This window comes from Ambystoma mexicanum, chromosome 2p (genome assembly GCF_040938575.1).
Source record: "Ambystoma mexicanum isolate Mex_15411 chromosome 2p, UKY_AmexF1_1, whole genome shotgun sequence".
Taxonomy (NCBI): domain Eukaryota; kingdom Metazoa; phylum Chordata; class Amphibia; order Caudata; family Ambystomatidae; genus Ambystoma; species Ambystoma mexicanum.
The window spans coordinates 1,380,902,921-1,380,922,102 of NC_090923.1; the positions used below are offsets into that span (position 1 = coordinate 1,380,902,921).

Here is a 19,182-nt window from a genome sequence, read left to right on the forward strand (position 1 = left end):
CCCGGGAAATTATTTTCTCAGTTTGGACTTGTGCTACCTTGTGTGGCCCTCATCTTCAGAAAGCTTCGAGGCACTCATAAAGATTGACAGACAAGTGGCATTTCTCCCATGCTATCATCTTTGTCTCACATTGCAAAAATGCAGGTCAAGCTGTGAGCCGACAGTTGTATGTCCAGTGCCGGTTGGCTTTACTTGAAGCTCTTTTGAAATGGCGGGTGCGCTGGTACATTGCGGACAGCTTAGTGGAAGGTCAAATGTGCGGAAGTAGAGCGGGCTGAGCGGCCATCTTAATTGATGAGCTGCTTGCATCCCTAAGGCTCCAGGATGCTGCTCGCAGTTCCAGTGATTCCCAGTCTCCGATTTCCTCTGGATCTGCATATACACCCCCCCCTGAATTATGGTGAGTGCAGTTGCCAAGACTAAGAGCTCATATGCATGCAAAAGATGCGCTTCGGCCAGGCTGGTGTCTCAAAGCTGAACACGTTTGAGTAAAATATGTTCTGAGACATTTCCTTAGATGACCGTGGGAGTGTGTTAGATATCACTCCATATCTTTGGGGGTGTGGGGGGGGGTGCTCCAGAGGCACTGGTCTCCCTTGCAGCCTAAGCAGCATGTCCTTAAATGACAACCAATTCATTCCGCAAACAACTGCTAGCAGGAAGGAAACCCCGTAGTGAGGCCATAGCCAGATCATGTCCGGAAATTGAATGTTTAACAAAAGAAGAGAACCAGAGATGTTTTTTTGTTTCTTAGGAGGCAACTGGATCCCGGATATATGTAAGAAGTAAGAGAGATCACCATATACAGACTAGGAGGAATTTCCATCTCAGTCTCAACATCATAAATTGGGTTCAAGTGATGATGAGGGGGGAGGGCATCCACTAGTGGATTTTCTCAAGAAGTTAACAGTGGAGCATGTGTACACTGTATATGTTTCTCATGTACCAAATGAGAGAGGACGCGGATGAACAAAAACCTATCAACCTAAGTGTGCAGTTGTGTGATCATCAACATATTGGTGGTATCGTACCAAAATTGAGAAAAAAAATAATGTATGCTTACTACGTATTCAGCCGCAAACAAAAATAACAAATCTACATAATAAGGACAAGGGGGCAGAAGTTGCAGGGGTGTCCTCCACTCCCCTTACACTGATAATAGGTTCATGGGTTGCGGGGGGTATCCCCTGCAGTCGCAAGGCCTGCATTGGGCCATTAAAACAAAGATGTGTGATCTATGTGATCACTGCGTGCCTGCCTTTTCACATTCAGAATTTCCGTTTGCAGTATTTTTGGCCGCACAGTGATCCCATATTGGTTAAGCTTCGTTTTGGGGAAATTGCCATACCCAAGATGATGAGCTGGACATTACCTTGTAATTACCCTGGATGCCCTCGTCTCAACAGACGTCCCCCTTTCCAACCCGCTCACTATCTCTCTCCTGGGTCGACCACTCTCTCCTCTCTTCCTTCCTTGACCTCCTCTGTCCCCAGCCTCCTTCCCACTCACTGCCAGTCTCCATCGATGAAGCGTGTGTCAGTCACTGCCTTTGCTTCCTCCTTCACCCCTCCCCCGCCTCAGTGTTTTGACTCTCGTTCTGACTCTGTCCTAACTAACCTCCATCTCTCTATCACTAACACCCTGGACATCCTTTCCCCTGTCATGAGGATCCACATGACGCTTGCCTCCAAATGCAACTCTTGGTATGACTCTGATTTAGCCGCTTTTAAACGAAAGTGCATAGCGGCAGAGCGGAAGTGGCAGACATCTAGCTCATCCCCTGACAAACTGGCCTGCCGCCTACTCCAAAGGCAATACCATCTTTCCATCTGATTCAAGAAAAGAGCTCATGTCCAAGCCACATCTCTGGAGCCACAACATATAACACGGCTGAACTCTTTTCCTCCAAAACCCTTGACATTCTGTCCTCTCTGTCATCTGCTCCCCCCACCTCCCTCCTTCCTTCACCTCTTTGGTCCCCCCGTGACTCCTCCAACTCTCCTCCCTATCTCCCATTGCACAAGATGAAATCTCTAGAAATATCCGCTCTATGAAAGTCTCCTCTAAACAGGTGCTACCCTGCTCCTCCAGAACCATCAAGGACAACATCGACACTCTCGTCCCTGCCTTTGCTGACCTCTGCAACCACTCTTTTGCCACAGGCTCTTTCCCACAACCCCTCAAGCACTCTCTTGTGCTCCCTCTCCTAAAAGAGCTGTCTGCTAACCCCTCTTGCCCGGCTAACTATCGACTTCTCTATCACCCATTTCTTGGGAAAACAATGGAGAAGCTGGTCATCCCCCAACTGACCATCCACACCGAAATGGCTGGCTGCCTCCACGACCACCAGTCCGGTTCCAGGGCAGCCAGAGGCATTGAAACTGCTCTCCTGAATACCTGAGAATACCTACTCTCTAATCTGGACCCTTAACACTCCTTCTGTTCTGATCCTCCTCGATCTTTCCTCTGCCGTTGATACTGTCAACCACTTCATCCTCATAAAACATCTCTGTGATACCCTATGCATCACGGACAGGGTACTGGCGTGGCATACCTCTTTCCTCTCTAACAAACCCTCCCAAGTTCAAATGTGTCATTTTATCTCTTCCACCTCATGCTCTACCTGTGGTGTCCCTCAGGGATCTATCATATCGCCATGGCTCTTCAACATCTACCCAGCCCCCTCTGGCCCACCTGATTTCCACCTACTCCCTTAATTTCCAGTGTTACGCAGACGACGCACAGCTCCCTTTCCGGCTGCCTTCCCCTACATCCTATTCCTGCCGTATACCTTGCTGCCTGACTGCTATTCAGGCATGGTGACTGCAATGATCAAATTCAAAACCCTTAGCATCATCCACAAGGCTGTCTGGTGCCTGGAATCTCTCTACATCCAGCTTTCTCTCCTGCAATACCACCCAGTCAGAACCCTTCAGTCTTCTGGCTCCAACTCTCTGCAGGTCAAACGTTTCTCCAAGCAGAGAGTGGGAGGTAGATCCCTCTCTTCGGCTGGTGACTCCCTCTGGAACGGCCTCCCTCCCCCTCAGACTGGAGCCAGATCTTCTTGAGTTCTGGAAACTTCTCAAGACCGTCCTTTACTCCTCTTCCTTCCCCCTCCCCCTCCCGTGCTAAACCCTCCACCTGCCACTGCGACTGGGGCCTGGTCCCTTCAGAGTCATACAGGGAACAGACCACCCCCTCCACCAGTGCCTCCCAGCATCCTTTGCCAGCATTTGCCCTCGGGGTCCCTTTCCCGGACTATCCCAACCCAGTCCTCCTGTCCATTGCATTATTCCTCCCCTTCCCTTTCTTTCCCCTGGCACTTGCCGCCTTGGCATGACCAGCACTTTCCCACCCCCACCCATGGGGGCACCCCTCCCCTCACTTCTGTCTCTACCCCTTTGCACTTATTACCTTGTCATGCACTTGCACGTTAGGATTGTCACAAGGCCAATGTAACTGTTTTTTTGTTCTTTGTTGTTGTATTCTTATGATTCCCACGTCCGCCCCTCTTGTCTTGTGGCGCCATATAAATGTCCAATAAATAAATAAAGGGGATACCACCTCCATGATAAGCCATGATTAAGCTCATATAAAGGTTTTCCATGTACATATAACAAATATCTGCATGCCACTGATGTTCACATTGACGTTTGCCACAGTTTACCTTAAACAGAAGAGCAACACAGCTGGGCCCATGAATGGTGTTACCATCACAGTGATACAAACACAAGACAAGGACCCTACTCACTGTCGCCCCACAAAGGCTATTATTATGCTGAAAGCAGAATATCAACTTTTAAAATTGACTCACTCTGTCAGTGGGATAAATAGGATCTATGTGATATTTTCGAGGAAAGAAAATTCAGCGGCCGAAAATACTGATCTTTTGTTTCCCGCCCATTACAATGCACTTATATGCAGGGGGAGATCCCCCTACATCCTCCCATGCTCTCCGTAAAATATGAATTACCCTAACCCTCCCTCACCCCCAAATTAAAAGGTGTTGGAATGTGCATTTCGAAATTCAGCATTTTCAGCCGTGATATTTTGGGGTGATACGTATGAATACATTTACAATTTATACAAAAGGATAGGGTAGGCTGTTTTCGAGTCAGGTGGTACTGAGTGAATAGTAGAGTGTTTGAATGTTGATTTAGTATCAGCCGAGAGAGAAGAACATAGTGTCCAGTCGGATTACCGATAAATAAGTCCTTTAACTCAATACCGTGGCCATGCATCTGCACTTGAACACTGAGTTCTCGATTAGGTTGCTATCGACTGTGAGATAGATTTATAAAGTTCTCACAGGAATATGGACTGTCTCTGGATAGCCTTCAATGTGATCAAAAGGTGACCATAGCACTCTTTCAACTTTTCTGTGTTCTTTTGATACAAATTGTTTGTTTTAAACAGTTTTGACAGCTGAACCTATTCTTAGGAGGAGGTTGTGTGTCCTAAAAAGATGATGCAGATAATGTGCCTCATTACGAGTTTGCCGATATAAAAACAAAATTACCGGCATGCCATTGCTACCATGTCCGTGTAGCACTGCTGCCGGTATCTACGGTAGATTCCGAGTCAGCATGCATGCACATTCCGACATGCAGGAAACGGTAGCACCGGCATGCCTGTACCAGCCCCAAAAAACCCTATACCGGCATCCTTGCTGACGCTGAGTCCGACTCCGGGTCCCGAAGAGACTGCTATTATCGGTGCCGTTATTAGCAGAACCGGAAATAATGTTGTTGCGCCAGCACAGGAAATTTACCGGCGGCCATTACAAAAACACAATCCATTGCAATCCTCAATGCACAGGAGTGTGAGTCCAAATCTGAGGAACTACAAACACTGAGGGACATGTCTGCAAGGCAACCTGCAGTCCGCCGCTGCAAGCCGAGGTTCAGTGAACCGGAACTCAACATGCTTGCAGACACCCTGGTTGAGCACTCCGATTAGATCTTTTGCACAGATCTGCAGCGCTAAGTGCAAATACGCAAGAATGCCAAATGGGAGGAGGTAGCCCGTAAAGTATCGGCGGTGAGGGCAACACCCCGGGCTGTGCGAGACTGTAAGAAGAGGTGGGACGACCTATGTCTTCGTGTCCGCAACCTCCTTGCCGCACAGGCCACCATCACCCATCAAACTGCAAGCATGGGAGGAGATGTGCAGCTCCGTCTGCACATGGAGGTGATAGAGGGAGTTGGAGATGCGGAGGTGGGAGATGTGACATCTAATGATGCCGGTGTGTGTCCGTAAGGCAAAGTCACAACACACACCTTGTAGCCCCAATGCAAATGGCTAGGGCAACATGTCAAGCTAGTGGAACCTGAACCCCGCTGCCATTCCACCCACCGACAACCTTGTAGCACACATGCACAATGTACTTGCCTGCAACCCGAAAACAATCACCACTGACACACCCCACATCTCCCCTATATTGGCCACACAAGTAAGATCTGCACGCAGAAAGACACACATCGCCCAGACAATGGCCAACTCCTGTTGTCACTGCTGTGCCACCACATGCCCAAAGCCACATCATGACAAGATGCACACATCAATGGCACATGTGGCACACCTGTCACACCCACCGTGTCCCAGCACCCTGAATCACTATCAACACAGCAACGCCCATAGGCAGCATTCACAAGTGAATCACATCCGTACCACAATCAAACTCAACATGTCACACAGCTCTTGTGGCATGCCCATAACACCCAAACCGGTAAACAGCAGTAACCCAGTCAACAGACACTGCACACACCATGCCCCCACAACAAACATGCACCCAGACTGCATCCCTCACACTTGCATGTGAGCACCATGCCATGCCCTCCACCATGTCCATGACAATGCACCTGATACAGAAAGTACTAGCATTGAAGTCTGTCTGATGGACCCACACCCATCACTGATGCCCTGCCTCACTGTCCCCCACAAGCACATCATCTGACAATGACGTGGAACATGCAACCACATCCAGGGGCACCAAGGCACGGCCCGCCGCAGGCAAAGCACCACCTCGAGCCAAGATGCAAGCACATCCGCCACCAGACCGGAGCGTGCAACTACACCTTTGGCCCAGCCCCCCGCCAGCTGGAAACACCTGCTGCCAAGCAGCCCCGCCAGCAGGAGACCCACGCTGCCAAGCAGCCCCGCCAGCAGGAGACACCTGCTGCCAAGCAGTCCTGCCAGCAGGAGAACCCTGCTACCAAGCAGTCCCACCAGCAGGATGAAAATGTTTCCCCAGCACCCAGCCAGCAGGATGAACCTGTTTCCCCAGCCCCCAGCCAGCAGGATTGACCTGTTTTCCCAGCCCCCGGCCATCAGGATGAACCTGCACCGCTAACACAAGTGTCTGGAGCCCACAGCATTGTGGAGGCCAGTGTGCACGACACACTCAGCGACGGTAGCCATGTGGATGATGCTGTGTTCAGTCCCATAGACCGTCAGAGCCCACCACCCATGTCACTACCGGGTCTCTGTCATATACGTGACATTGAGGGGTGCCTCACCAGGATAAATGAAAGGCAGCAGCCAATTCACGCATTGGTGCAGCAGTATCTTACTGAGGCACAACCCACACGCCAGACCATGCAGGACACCTCACGGAACACCGCACAAATGTTGGGCAGAGCCACAGAGGCGGTGTACCACCTGGCGAGGCGTGTGAGGGAGGGCAATGGTACCATGTCTTCAATGGTGGAATCCACCAACCTGTTGGTCCACGCAATTGCGGAACAATGCCACATCACCACCCCACTGGCCCCATCATCAAGCACAACATCGACAAGTTTGATGCAAGGTAGCCCTGTGCGTCGTTCACAGCAGCTCAATCGCCCGCCAGAGGGGCACCCCATCCAACTAAATGGGGGTGTAAATAGGCCATGGTTCTTGTCCATGTGGGTAGGGAGTAGTTGGGGAGGGGTTGTGCAGATAGTTGGGGAGGGTGTGTGGCGTCAGTAAAATGGGATTGTAGTGGTAGGCAATGTCATTCACATTTTTTACATAGTTTGCAATGTTGCAATACACCTGTGGTTTCAAACAAACATGACTGGACATTGCTTATTCAGTGTGAGTGCATTTAATCATGTACAGTGTCCAGTGCTAAGTGTGATCCATGCCCAGTGCTCAGTGTGATACATGTCCAGTGCCCAGTGTGATTCCATGTCCAGTGCTCAGTGTGATCCATGTCCAGTGCCGTGTCTGTAACAGTCCATCAAAAGTAGTGTTGAATTAAGTATTGCCGTGTGGCACGTCCATCATTGCCATTGTGGCACGTTGCATTTCCTACATCTTCTGCATCCTCATCCTCGTCCTCTAGTGGCAGCATGTCCATGTCAGGGGGCAGGGGGATGTTGTGCTGGATGCACATGTTGTGCAGCATGGCACATACAGCACTATTTTGCCCGCCTTCTCTGGGCTGTAAATGAGGGCTCCTCCCGATCTGCTCAGGCAGCGGAACCTGGCCTTCAACAGGCCAAACGTCTTCTCGATGGTGCAGCGAGTATGTACATGTGCACGGTTGTAGGCCTCTTCATGCTTGTTGTGGGGTTGACTGATGGGGGTCATGAGAGATGCCATCGGGAGATACCCGGCATCATGGGAGCAAGAGAAAGGGTACTTAGAATGTATGTGGTCATTCCATATTGGCACAGGCTGTACAGTGTTCATTTGATAAATCGACTATGCACAGGTAATTATAACAGTACATGGCATAGGTAATTTGCTGAACTTAGGGCAGATGCATTGGGATCGGGGGGGGGGGGTAGGCGCAGTTGCTGTCACATTGACCATTCACTGTGAACCTGCACTCTCACAAATCAAGTACAGCTGACAACAATGGACTCAAATCTCATTAATGTGTTACTGATGAAAGTGGACTGTGCCTACACAGTGGCACTTTACACATTTGCCTCATTTACATTCGTTATACAGCAGTTTTCACGGTATGCAGTCTACATCTACAGAACTTCATGTACACATCCATCTACACCATTACCTATATGACAAGGTCACATATCCATTGGAAGTATGTGTGACGGGTAAAGGATTACGTAACAACATTACGGCTGGATGGGTGTTTGAATGGATGAATGAAGCTACATTGGGTGGGGCCAGCAGCTCTCAATCATGTGTTAGTGGTAGTCAAGATTTGTAACATTTTGCTAGTTTGGACTTAACGTATTCTATTTGAAGGTGTCCCTTAGGGAGACATGACAGGCGTACTGACCAGCGGTGTACCTGTGGAACGTGAGTGCAGTCACTTTTAATTTCAGTGTGGCAGATATTTTTCTCTCTGGCTGACCATCATGACTTGTGAATTACTTTACTGTGTTTTTGAATGTCATTCATTGTCACTAATGAGTGGTGCAGTCTGGTACATGTGGTTTCTGTTTTGTAAAGATCCTAATACCTTGCACTAATGTGTGCACTGTGTCTATTACATGCATGGAGACATGGCTGGGAAGGCCTTGCGCTTCGGCAGGCTATTACTGTGTTGCACATTCAGTTACTTCGACACACTAGCAAGTTCCAAGCACTCAGTACGCTGTGTATGCTCATGTTCCATTCTATGCGTGAGGTTTGATGTTGTGCACGTTGTGGATGATGAGGTTCCTTGGTTTTATTCCTCATCTACCTTAGCCTTTTATTGGCCTATCCAGTCTCCGTGCACTTCAATGGATGCTTGGTAATGGTTATGGGATATTGCAGAAGGAGTGATGCTGGATTCATGCATGCAGTGTGCACATCCGCTCTTTATGCATGCCATGCTGTGCTATGTTTCAACACTCCTCATGGCCTTATGGTTAGACTCACCCAGCAGCCAGGTTGCCTAGGCTGTTTACTGCCCCCCTCAATTCAACACTCCTCATGGCCCTGTGGTTAGACTCACCCAGCAGCCAGGTTGCATAGGCTGTTTACTGCACCCCCCCCAATTCAACACTCCTCTTTGCCCTGTGGTTAGACTCACCCAGCAGCCAGGTCCAATGTCCAGCGTGTTGTGCCATGTAGCGGGGCAGAGTGGAGTTGCGCAGCACCATGGATTCATGTGTGGAGCCAGGGAATCTTGCGCAGCAATGTGTGATTATTTTTCAGGGAATCGCACACCATCTGTACGTTGAGGGAATGGTATAGCTTCCTGTTGCGGTACACTACCTCCACAGCATGGCAGACAACCAGCTCCACATGTTTGCAGTCAACCACACCTATTACATTAGGCATGCCTGCAAGTGCATGGAATGCTATTTTTGTTGCATTCACCTCCTCTGCAGTCCGTGGTAAACTGATGTGGTCACGTACGTGGGACAGGAGTGCATCTAGCACTTGGGAGAGCACACAGGAAAAACAGGGTTGGAGGGTTGGGAGATTCCATGCAGCTGACCCACTATGTGCTGAAAAGGCCTGTTGCAAGGAGGTGTAGCACAGACACTACCTTCAGATAGGGGGGGGATGGCTGTTCAGATATTTATTAGGCTCACCAGGTCATCATGTATCAGGTCCACTATAGTGGTGATGGTGTCCCTGTCCAGTTGGTACAGGGTGTGGATCTGAGCGGGGGTGAGATTGAATGGGGTGGCCTTTAGGGGAGGGATTGGTGGCTGCCTGCGGGGTACAACCGGCTCCACATTGGGTATCTGCTGGGCCATCATGGCCTTCCTCCGCATGCGCCTCCGCTGCATCCACTGGCTCACTGCCTCCTCAATGAGTAGCTGTGCAGGCATGTCCTCCAGCTCCAGCACTGCTAGTGCTAATGGTAGCATTGTGGATTTAGAAGGGGTGTGGTCCTTTGTGCTGTGCCACAATCCATTGCCTCCACCTGTGCTGATTGTGAGCATCTGTGGCAGGTTTCTACACACCAGAATCCTCTTAACGCCTGGTCCGTGATGCCGGTGTTTCCGGCATCATTGTATCTGTTATTACCAGCATGTTCATGACGGTGGTTGCGTGTCCATGCACCTCTTAATGTGGACTTACTTATGCCATGCCGGTATCACTGGCACGGATGCCGCGCTTACTTATGCCATGCCGGTATCACTGGCACGGATGCCGCGTGTCAACGCTAATACCGGCAATGGTAACACCGGCATCACGACTTGGATTCCACCGGTCCGGTAAAAGGTGGCGGTACGGAAATAACAGCAACGCTATTTCCGGACCAGCATACTTGTAATGAGGTCCAATGTATTTCTCACAAACTGCTACATAGATGTCAAAATATTCACTATTAATCTAGATAAATATGGGCTCTGCCTCTTCACACTAGGCTGGGTTCCAGATTAGCAAATGGCAATGATCCATGACATATGAGAAAATATAGCACCCCTTAATGCAACATATACAAAAATAACAATTCCAAGGATGTATCAGGTGCACCAAGAACCCTTGACCGTGCGGACCATGACTTAGGATTTGCGTTAAGGTGGGTAAATGTTCAGATGGCAACACAAAAGATCGTACTAGGTTGAGTACGTACTAGGATTCGAGACCAAGAATGGTTTGGGTGTTTGGAGCATATTGAGTTGTATTGTGGTATCACAATATTTACATATCATGTGCTGGATAGCATCCAAGATCCACGATGATGAAATGGACATGGAGGATGCATTGCCTTCCCCATACCACCAGCTCATCATTGTGCTCCTCCATCTAGGTTCTGTATTGCTTCTGCCGCATTTACCATCGCAGCAATTTATTGATCCCTCATGCAAAGCATGGAAAATAGTGTTTTACTACCATAACTTCTATAAATGGGAACATTGAACTAGGTTATAATGAAAATAGTTTTGTTGGGGTGCTAGACATGCTCAGAAAATGAAAGCCAGGGGTGAGGGGCCGACCTCAAATAAGCAGAAGTATACTCACATCTCAATGACCTGCAGATCAGTGCCTTCTTCACTGTTGCACCACACTCCTCTCATTGGACATGGCTGTGCCACAGAGGGACATAGGAAGTAAGCGGGAGGGAGGCAGAGGGCAGTTGGAAGCCAAGTGGCATGGACATGCAGGCAGAATTAGAGGGGCAACTGTACCACACATGGTCAAGTTTGTAAAAGCATAGAGTAGATTCTCGTCACCCTCACCTCCAAGCTTACCGGGAAATCATTAAAGCGCTGTATATAGAATCTGAAATTATCTGGAAGGGACATCACACTCTTGCCTGACTGCAGTTTACAGATTTAGCTCTTTAAAACCCCTTTCCACCTTATCCCGCCATGGGAAGAGTCACAGCAAAAGTCCACCATCCTACTTGGGTGAGCCTAGGCATTAAGATGCTTTGCAGAGTTAGATGTGCAGGGTGCACCTGCCATGCAGAGCGCAATGACACTTAAGGACAGACTGACTGGCATCTCGAGAGGTCCGGGATCTGTGCCAGAGAGTAAGGAGATTACCTTTCGCTTCACATTTCTAAGTTGATGGAACTTGAACACGACATCTGTCGACGTCTGCTGGTTGTAGACTTCGACCGCTGACCCGGCGACATCTTTGGGCGTAGGGCGGCTCTCAGATAGAGGAGCTGCACTTGGACCATCCACAGCAAAAATAGCGAACAGGAGCAGCACTGGCCAAGCCATCATCTCTCCGGCCTCTCGGAGTACTGAGTAAGCAGAACATAGATAGGAAGGGGTAGTTTACCATGTCCAGTAAAGTCAACACTGCAGGATCAGCAGTCCACTGAACCTGAGTCGTGTAAATACAGGAGAAAGGGGGTAAAGTCCATTCCTTCACTGCTGTCCTTCCAGGCCACAGGAAGAGCTCAGAACAAAATAACATCAACATTTGATAGTCCTTTTTTGCATTTCAGATGAACATTTTATGTTTTAGTGTATATTAACAATTTTTTATTTGTTTGGCTGAATAATTCAACCTTTCAAAATTTTCATTCATTTGACATACATAATTTCATTCTTTACAAAAATACTTGCACAATACCATTCATTTATACAATTAAAAAAGAAAGAATTGTTATTCTTGAATATTGGTACAATCTACGTGTATCACATAAAAATAGCTACAAGACCACATAATCATAGCACAAATAAAACAATATTTACTCTTGTGAGAGATCTAATCTGTATTTACCTCTCTGGGTAAAATTACATTCACATATTGGACAAATGCAACTTGTACTGCTGTTCTTGGACTAGTGAATAGTAAGGACCATATTTCATCTGAAACAATTTGTTAAAATATCTTTACCGTATATGTTTCAATGCCGGACACTCTACCACCAGATGTGACAGGGTTTCTTTCTGTGTTTGATTTCGACAGAATGGACAGGTGTTTTGGTTTTTTGAAATTATCCCACTTCTTGCTAGAATTTCATTTGCTGGACATAAACAATTAGTGTATCTGAAAGATGTATTTCACTAGTGTGACGTCACCACCGCGGAAAACGAAAATTGGGAAAGAAATATCAGATTTTCTGTGTCACTCCGAGGTCCCCTCAGACCTGAGGCAAGCATAGAAAGTTCAGTACACGGACAAAGCCTGAGCTGCCTGGCAGCAGGCTTCTGACTGTAAAGGCCAGATTGCTCAGCAGGTGCAACACTATGGGCCTCATTACGAGTTGCCCGGTAATAGCGGGTCCATTTCCGGCATGCCAGAATGAGCGTGTCCGTGCACGTATGAACCCGCTAACAGCGGGTGATTACGAGTGCGCGAACATGCGCGTTCCCCCATGCTGGTAGTAGCAATCCCGCCATGCCGGTAAAGTGCCACCAACCCCCTTATACCGGCATCGCTTGGCCCGCCCATAGCGTTACCGCTTCATACCAACACCTGAATACCGGCACAGTGATACCGGCACGGTATCACCGTGTACGTAAAAACCGGATCCAGAAATTATGTCATCGCGCAGGAACGGGAATCTTTAAAAACACAATCCATTGCCATCCTCCATAACCACCACTACACCCGTGTTGTTGAGTGCCACAACTCAATCAGGATGTCGAAGGCCACCAGAAAAAGCACCCAAAGGAAAAGGAAGCAGCGTTTTGTGATGCTGAACTGACAATGCTGGCAAACACCATCGAACAGCATGCTGACATCATCAGAAGCACAGACCTTAAGCATGCGGCCCAAACCCAAAAAAAAGAGGTGTGGCAGGAGGTTGCTACGAGGGTGTTGGCAGTAGGGAGCACCCCAAGGAACGTACGGGATTGCCGAAAGCGCTGGGACGACCTCCGCCTCCGGGTCCGGAAGATCCTGGCGGAGAACCGGAGGGCCGCAATGGCGACAGGAGGTGGCACACACTCCTCTGTAAAGCTCACCGCATGGGAGGAGACCGCAAGTGGATTCATTGACCTGGAATCCATAGAGGGGATAGGAGACCAGGAGTTTGGCACAGCAACTACAACAGAGGAAGGTGAGTGAACCATCACATCCACGCATAACAAAACATGATGTGACACAAGTGATGTTGAAGTCAGATTAGGCACGCCAATGCATGTCCCAAGGCGACATCAACAAATCAATAGAATAATGAGTGCCACCCCCTGCACCACACGCATGATGAGTGAAAATTCCAATCCCAACAGAGGTGCAACATGACCCAACCATGCCCATGCTCCCCCCCACAGACACCAAAACAATCCAATGCCACCAGCCATGCAATGATTGCCAACATGTCCCCTCAGTACACCAAATGCCACACAACAGAAATTAAATTGTACCTGAATGTATGTAAATATCACACCGCAAAACATCATAGCTGCCATTTGGCAACATCACTGATGACCTGCATCTCTTCTATCTCCCAGGCACCGATGAGGAAGGTGGAACAGAGGACAGAGGTGCAAGCACATCCAGTGCACGCAAGGGGACCAGGGCCACCGCCACCCCCTCGTCCAAGAAATTGCCTGCAGCCACACCCAGTGTGCCACGCAAGGCATCAACCCTGCAGGGGGCACCTGCTGCGACAGTGGTAGCTGTTCCGCCGGCCACCACGGACGTCGTGTCCACAGAGGTGGCTGAAGAGGCAGAGGTAATGTCCGGAACGCCCAGCCCAACGCCCATTGCTAGCACCCCCCCACCTGCCGAGACTGAGAGCCAGGATGACCCATGTCTGCATGACTCCGACCTTGGAGAATCGGACATTGGCATCTTCGAGGAGGACACTGCCCAGGACGAGGACCCCACGCAGGTGCCTTCCACCACCCCGCCAGCCACCACCCCGCCTTCCACCACCCCGCCAGCCACCACCCTGCCTTCCACCACCCTGCCTTCCACCACCCCGCTAGCCACCAGTACACCTGCGGCTGAAACCCCCTTCGAGGTCCGTCTGGCAAGGGTAGAGGCCCACCAAGAAGAAATGCTCCAGATAATGCGACAACAGGTTGTCGCTGGTGATGAGGCCATGAAGGCCATAGCCACGGCCATTGCTGCCAATACAGCTGCCGTGGAGGTGTCCACGTGTGCATTCCGGGAGTGCATGGGGTCACTGACCCAGCCCCTTCTTGCGAACATCACGCACATGCAGCAGCCACACCATGGCCCAGCCAGGGGACTGATAATAGACACCTCCACCACGTCATCCCCTTCCACTTCGGTGCAATCAAGCCCTGTGCGATTAACACGCAGGAGCGCACGGCGCTCGGCCATGGCACCCCCAGACCCAAAAGTCGCAAAGAAATGACATTCTGGGAAATGACAAAATGTGAGGAACTACAATGGTGAAGGCAACACTGTTTGTTGCACACATGGGGACATTTGGGATCTGTGGGGTGGGTGAGGGAGTTTGTTGGCCTATTCACTGGGGTATGTGGGGTGGGTGAGGGAGTTTGTTGGCCTATTCACTGGGGTATGTGGGGTGGGTGAGGGAGTTTGTTGGCCTATTCACTGGGGTATGTGGGGTGGATGAGGGAGTTTGTTGGGGGGTTCTAGGAGGGGGGAGTGGGCACAGTTTTGCTGTTACAAATAATACATAAGTTGTGATGAGAAAAATCCATGGCTGGACATTGTTATTTTTCGTGTTCATCCATTTAATGTGTTATGGTGTTCAGTGCCCAACCACCAACATTCCCTTTGTGCATGTTCACATTGGCCCAGTGTCTGACTGACACAAGTAATTCATCGTCCCTGTGTTTCAAAAGTATTCGTCAATTAGTGCTTGGCGTACAGCAAGGGCCGTCCCGTGCATCACGTACTGGCAGGGGGGCTCCTTTGCCTCCGTCTCCATCCCCTTCATCCTCACCCGGCCCATGCATGTCAATGTCAGGTGGCAGTGGTACATTCCTTCGGACGAACATGTTGTGCAGCATGACACAGGCCATGGTGATCTTTGCGACCTTCTTGGGCCTATATAGGAGTGCCCCACCAGACCTGCTTAGGCAGCAGAACCGCGCCTTCAACAGGCCAAAGGTCTGCTCAATCACAACACGGGTACGAGTGTGCACACGATTGTACTCCTCTTCATGGCTGTTCCGCGGGTTCCGCACAGGGGTAAGTAACCACGGCCTTAAGGGATATCCTCCATCACCTGCAAGCAGATACAAATAGGTGTGTGTCACTCTGAACTGCCACCTTCAGGGAGCAGGGTCATGGCAGCAGCTATTTGGTGTGGGCATGCACATGTCCCTGTACGTGTACCAAATAGTCACCTATATGGAATGTATACTGTAAAGAGGTGTGGAACACTGGATGGGGTTGAATAGATGATGCAGGGTGTAATCATGCATGCTGAGGCAGATGTGCTGTGGCAGTGCGACAATGTTTAGCCTCCAATTCATGCTGTATACTCTTCACTATGCATGGTCACACTAGCCGCATTGCTACAGTTGCCATCCTATTCAGTCATGCATTTCTTGCCATCACCATGGTGCCCCGGTTGCGCCTCTTACTTGCTGTCCTCCATATGCATTATTTGTGATATGTGGCCCAGTGATGTGTCATTTTCCGATTGGCTGGGTCAGGTGAGGAGTGTTTAGCTCTGCATTCATTCTCCACTCACTGGCTATTGCCACCCAGGTGTACTATTAACCCCCTCTTTCCCACCCTGGTGAAGTACCCCCCCCCCTTTCCCACCCTGGTGAAGTATCCCCCCACCTTTCCCACCCGGGTGAAGTATCCCCCCCCTTTCCCACCCTGGTGAAGTATCCCCCCCCTTTCCCACCGGGTGCAATAGCCCCCCCCTTCTGCATCCGCATACATGAGTACCCCACAGCATGGCCATGGGCCTGTTGTGCAACTCACCGAGCAGCCAGGCATGTGGTCCAGCATGTCGCTCCATGTGACGGGGTAGCGTGGAGTTGCGCAGTACCATGGCATCACGTGTGGATCCAGGAAATCAGGCGCAGCAATGGGTGATGATCTTGCTGGAGTCACATACCATTTGCACATTGATGGAGTGGTATTGCTTGCGATTGCGGTAAACCGCCTCTATGGCATGGGGGACTACCAATTCCACATGGGTGCAGTCAATGGCACCAACACAATTGGGCATGCCTGCCAGTGCATGGAAGCCTACTTTGGTTTCGGCTATCTCCTGGGCAGTCCGTGGTAGGGATATGTGGGTGCTGGCGTACTTCAGGAGGGCATCCAGCACTTGGTTCAACATGCGTGAGAATAGTGGTTGTGAAATGCCATGCAGCTGGCCCACTGTGTGTTGGTAGGTGCCTGTGGCCAGGAAGTGTAGCACAGACACCACCTTTAGTAGTGGGGGGATGGCAGTGCGTATTTGTACGTAGCTGGCAATGTCGTTCTGTATCATGTCCACTATGGTGGTGATGGTGTCACGGTCCAACCAGTACAGGGTGTGGATCTGCTCAGGGGTTAGGTTGAATGGGCTGGGTCTGGTGCGAGGGATTGGTGGCTGCCTACGAGGCGCTGGTGGCTGCGCTGGTGGTAATTGCTGGCCCTGTCTCACCCTCCTTCTCCTCCTGCGTCTCCTCTGTGCTGCCTGTTCTTGCTGCTGTAGTTGTTGTTGTTGTTGCTGTTGTTGCTGTAGTTATAGCAGTATAGGCATGTCCTCCTGCGCCATGATTGCAAATGCTAGTGGTAGTATTTTGGTGTAGGAAGGGGTGTGGTGTGTAGGTGTGTTCCTTTTGTACTGGGCCACTCTACATTGCCAAACCTGTGGGGGGAGGGGGGGTTGTGGTGTGTGGGTGTGCTCAGTTCATACTGGCACAGCCTCCTTTGACTCCACCTGTGGGGATTGTGTACACCTGTGGCAGCTGCCTTGTATCTGGGTTGCTGTTTGCGGGTGGTCCGCGATGCCTGTTTTGCCGGCATCATGCAGCCTGTTATTACCGGGTTCGCGATGCCGGTATTTGCATGTTTGCGTGGGTTGTAATTGGCACCTATTACCGGCATGCCGGTATTTCCTGCCTGAAGAGGCGCGTGTATGCGCCTATGCCGCTATTTGCGGCACAGTAAATAACGGTGCCGTTAATACCGGGTTTGTGGGTCAGAATGCTACGGAACGTTAAATAGAAGCAGACGCACAGTCCCGTGCTCAACAGTTAGCCTCTGTATGAGAGGCCTGCTGGTGAGGGCAGCTTTCCTCAGGGCAGGGCTGGAGCTGCGGACCTGTGACAGTTCTGGAGGCAAAGCCAGCTTTAGGGGTGCCACATTGGCCTGCCTGCCACCCAGCTAAGGGGAGTCTTTCAAGGGCTCCCCCGAGCTGGCGTGGTGGGTGAAGACGTGGCAGGCACTGTATTGAAGTGAAAATGCACCCCGCTCTCGTGCTGTGGCTGGGCGCTCCAGCACGGGAGCAGGGTGCTTTTTATTACAATAGGCTGCTGCTGCTAACCCAGCATGGGGCAGCCTTTTAAAGGCTGACCCATGCTGGGTTAGCATCGGTGCCCTTTTGAATTGATGAACTCCCCGCTCCAGCACCGGAGCAGGGAGTTAATCACTTAATTAAATATTTGGCAGCAGAGCTGTATTTCACAGAGCACCTGCAAATTTGGCTTCCTCCCCACCCCCTGAGGGACCAGGGTGAGGAGGTGCGCAGGGAGGAGAGTGGGGGCACCTAATTTGCCCCGTGTGCTGCCAGAGAATAAGGCTGGCGATGTCTGCAGGTCCGGTGGTCTCAGTGGTGGCGAGGATGGGAGGGAAGCGAGAGGAGAGATAGATGAGGGAGATAGGGGAAGTGTGCCAAGATGCAGGGTATGTATTTTCTACTAGCAATGTGGTGGGCAAAGATGTGGCAAGGGGTGGTAATGTTTCACTTTAGGGGGAGCAACTAAAGCGGAGGTGGGACAGAGTGGCAAAACGCCATGTCCTTTTTTCCCCATTGGTGCCAATAGTTTCCTAAATTGTCTTTGGGTCCCTCATGCCTCATTTCTACTCCAACTGCACTGCTGGTCCCTGGGAGGGAGCAGTAGACAGTGTAGGAAAGGAATGCAATGGGCGGGCAAACCTAACAAATAGAGGTCATTATCAACAAAGAGGATACACTCCACCTCCGGGGTCCAAGTGACATCTTCCATAACTCAAGCTTTGCGTGTGTTGTCTCTCAGATGTTACTCAGATCCCCACGATGGACTGCATACCCACTGTTGATTGGTAACCATTTGCAATTCTATATTTTACATGAAGCCTACAGTATCTATATTAAAACCTTTACACGTTTCTCAATGTAGTCCAATTTTAACAGAAGCACTCGAAAATAATACCTTCTTATAGGTCAGTTGCGAAGCCATGTTGCATTGCTTGTTTTCAGAGCAAGCGCGTGAATTGACTGTGGGAAATGGCGGAAGGTTGCTCGCAAGATGAGCTCTGTTTAGGGAAGGCAAGAAAGCAAAGCGGAAGGAGTACATAGCGACCAGGGGAAATACCCGAACAACAGCAGAGTTAGAAAGAGGGAGAAAATGTAAACAATGAAAAAATAAAGTTTGCAAAAGGAGACATATGGACGCTAAAAGATGAAGAGCAAAAAGAAAAAACAAAGCAAGGTCAAAGAGGCAAAAGGAAAAATAAATGTACAAAGGAAACAGCAGAGAAAGAAACCAAGAAGTAACAAAGCCAACAGCAACTTGTCTTCATAGCATGGGCCGCCATACCGGTTCTAGGCCAAAAGAATTCTTATTCAAAAGGCACATTCAAAAGGTAACACTGTTGTTTTGACACTGCTTGAATTTCCCATATATATATATATATATATATGTATATTTAATAAGGATTTGGTACCGAGCAAAGAATAGGCCAACACTCCTAGATATAAGTTGAAAATCC

The 19,182-nt window shown here is 49.8% G+C and overlaps 1 protein-coding gene across 1 annotated transcript in view; it reads right to left on the bottom strand.

Annotated features, from left to right (window-relative positions):
* The window catches only part of LOC138566057 (protegrin-2-like), a 148,210-nt gene extending 136,595 nt beyond the window's left edge, over window positions 1-11,615 (bottom strand). Inside the window, exon 1 of the mRNA XM_069643090.1 lies at window positions 11,397-11,615. Coding sequence (XP_069499191.1) covers window positions 11,397-11,582 — 186 coding nt within the window. The 5' untranslated portion in view covers window positions 11,583-11,615. The remainder of the gene's footprint in view (window positions 1-11,396) is intronic.
* Between the last annotated feature and the right edge of the window lie 7,567 nt (window positions 11,616-19,182).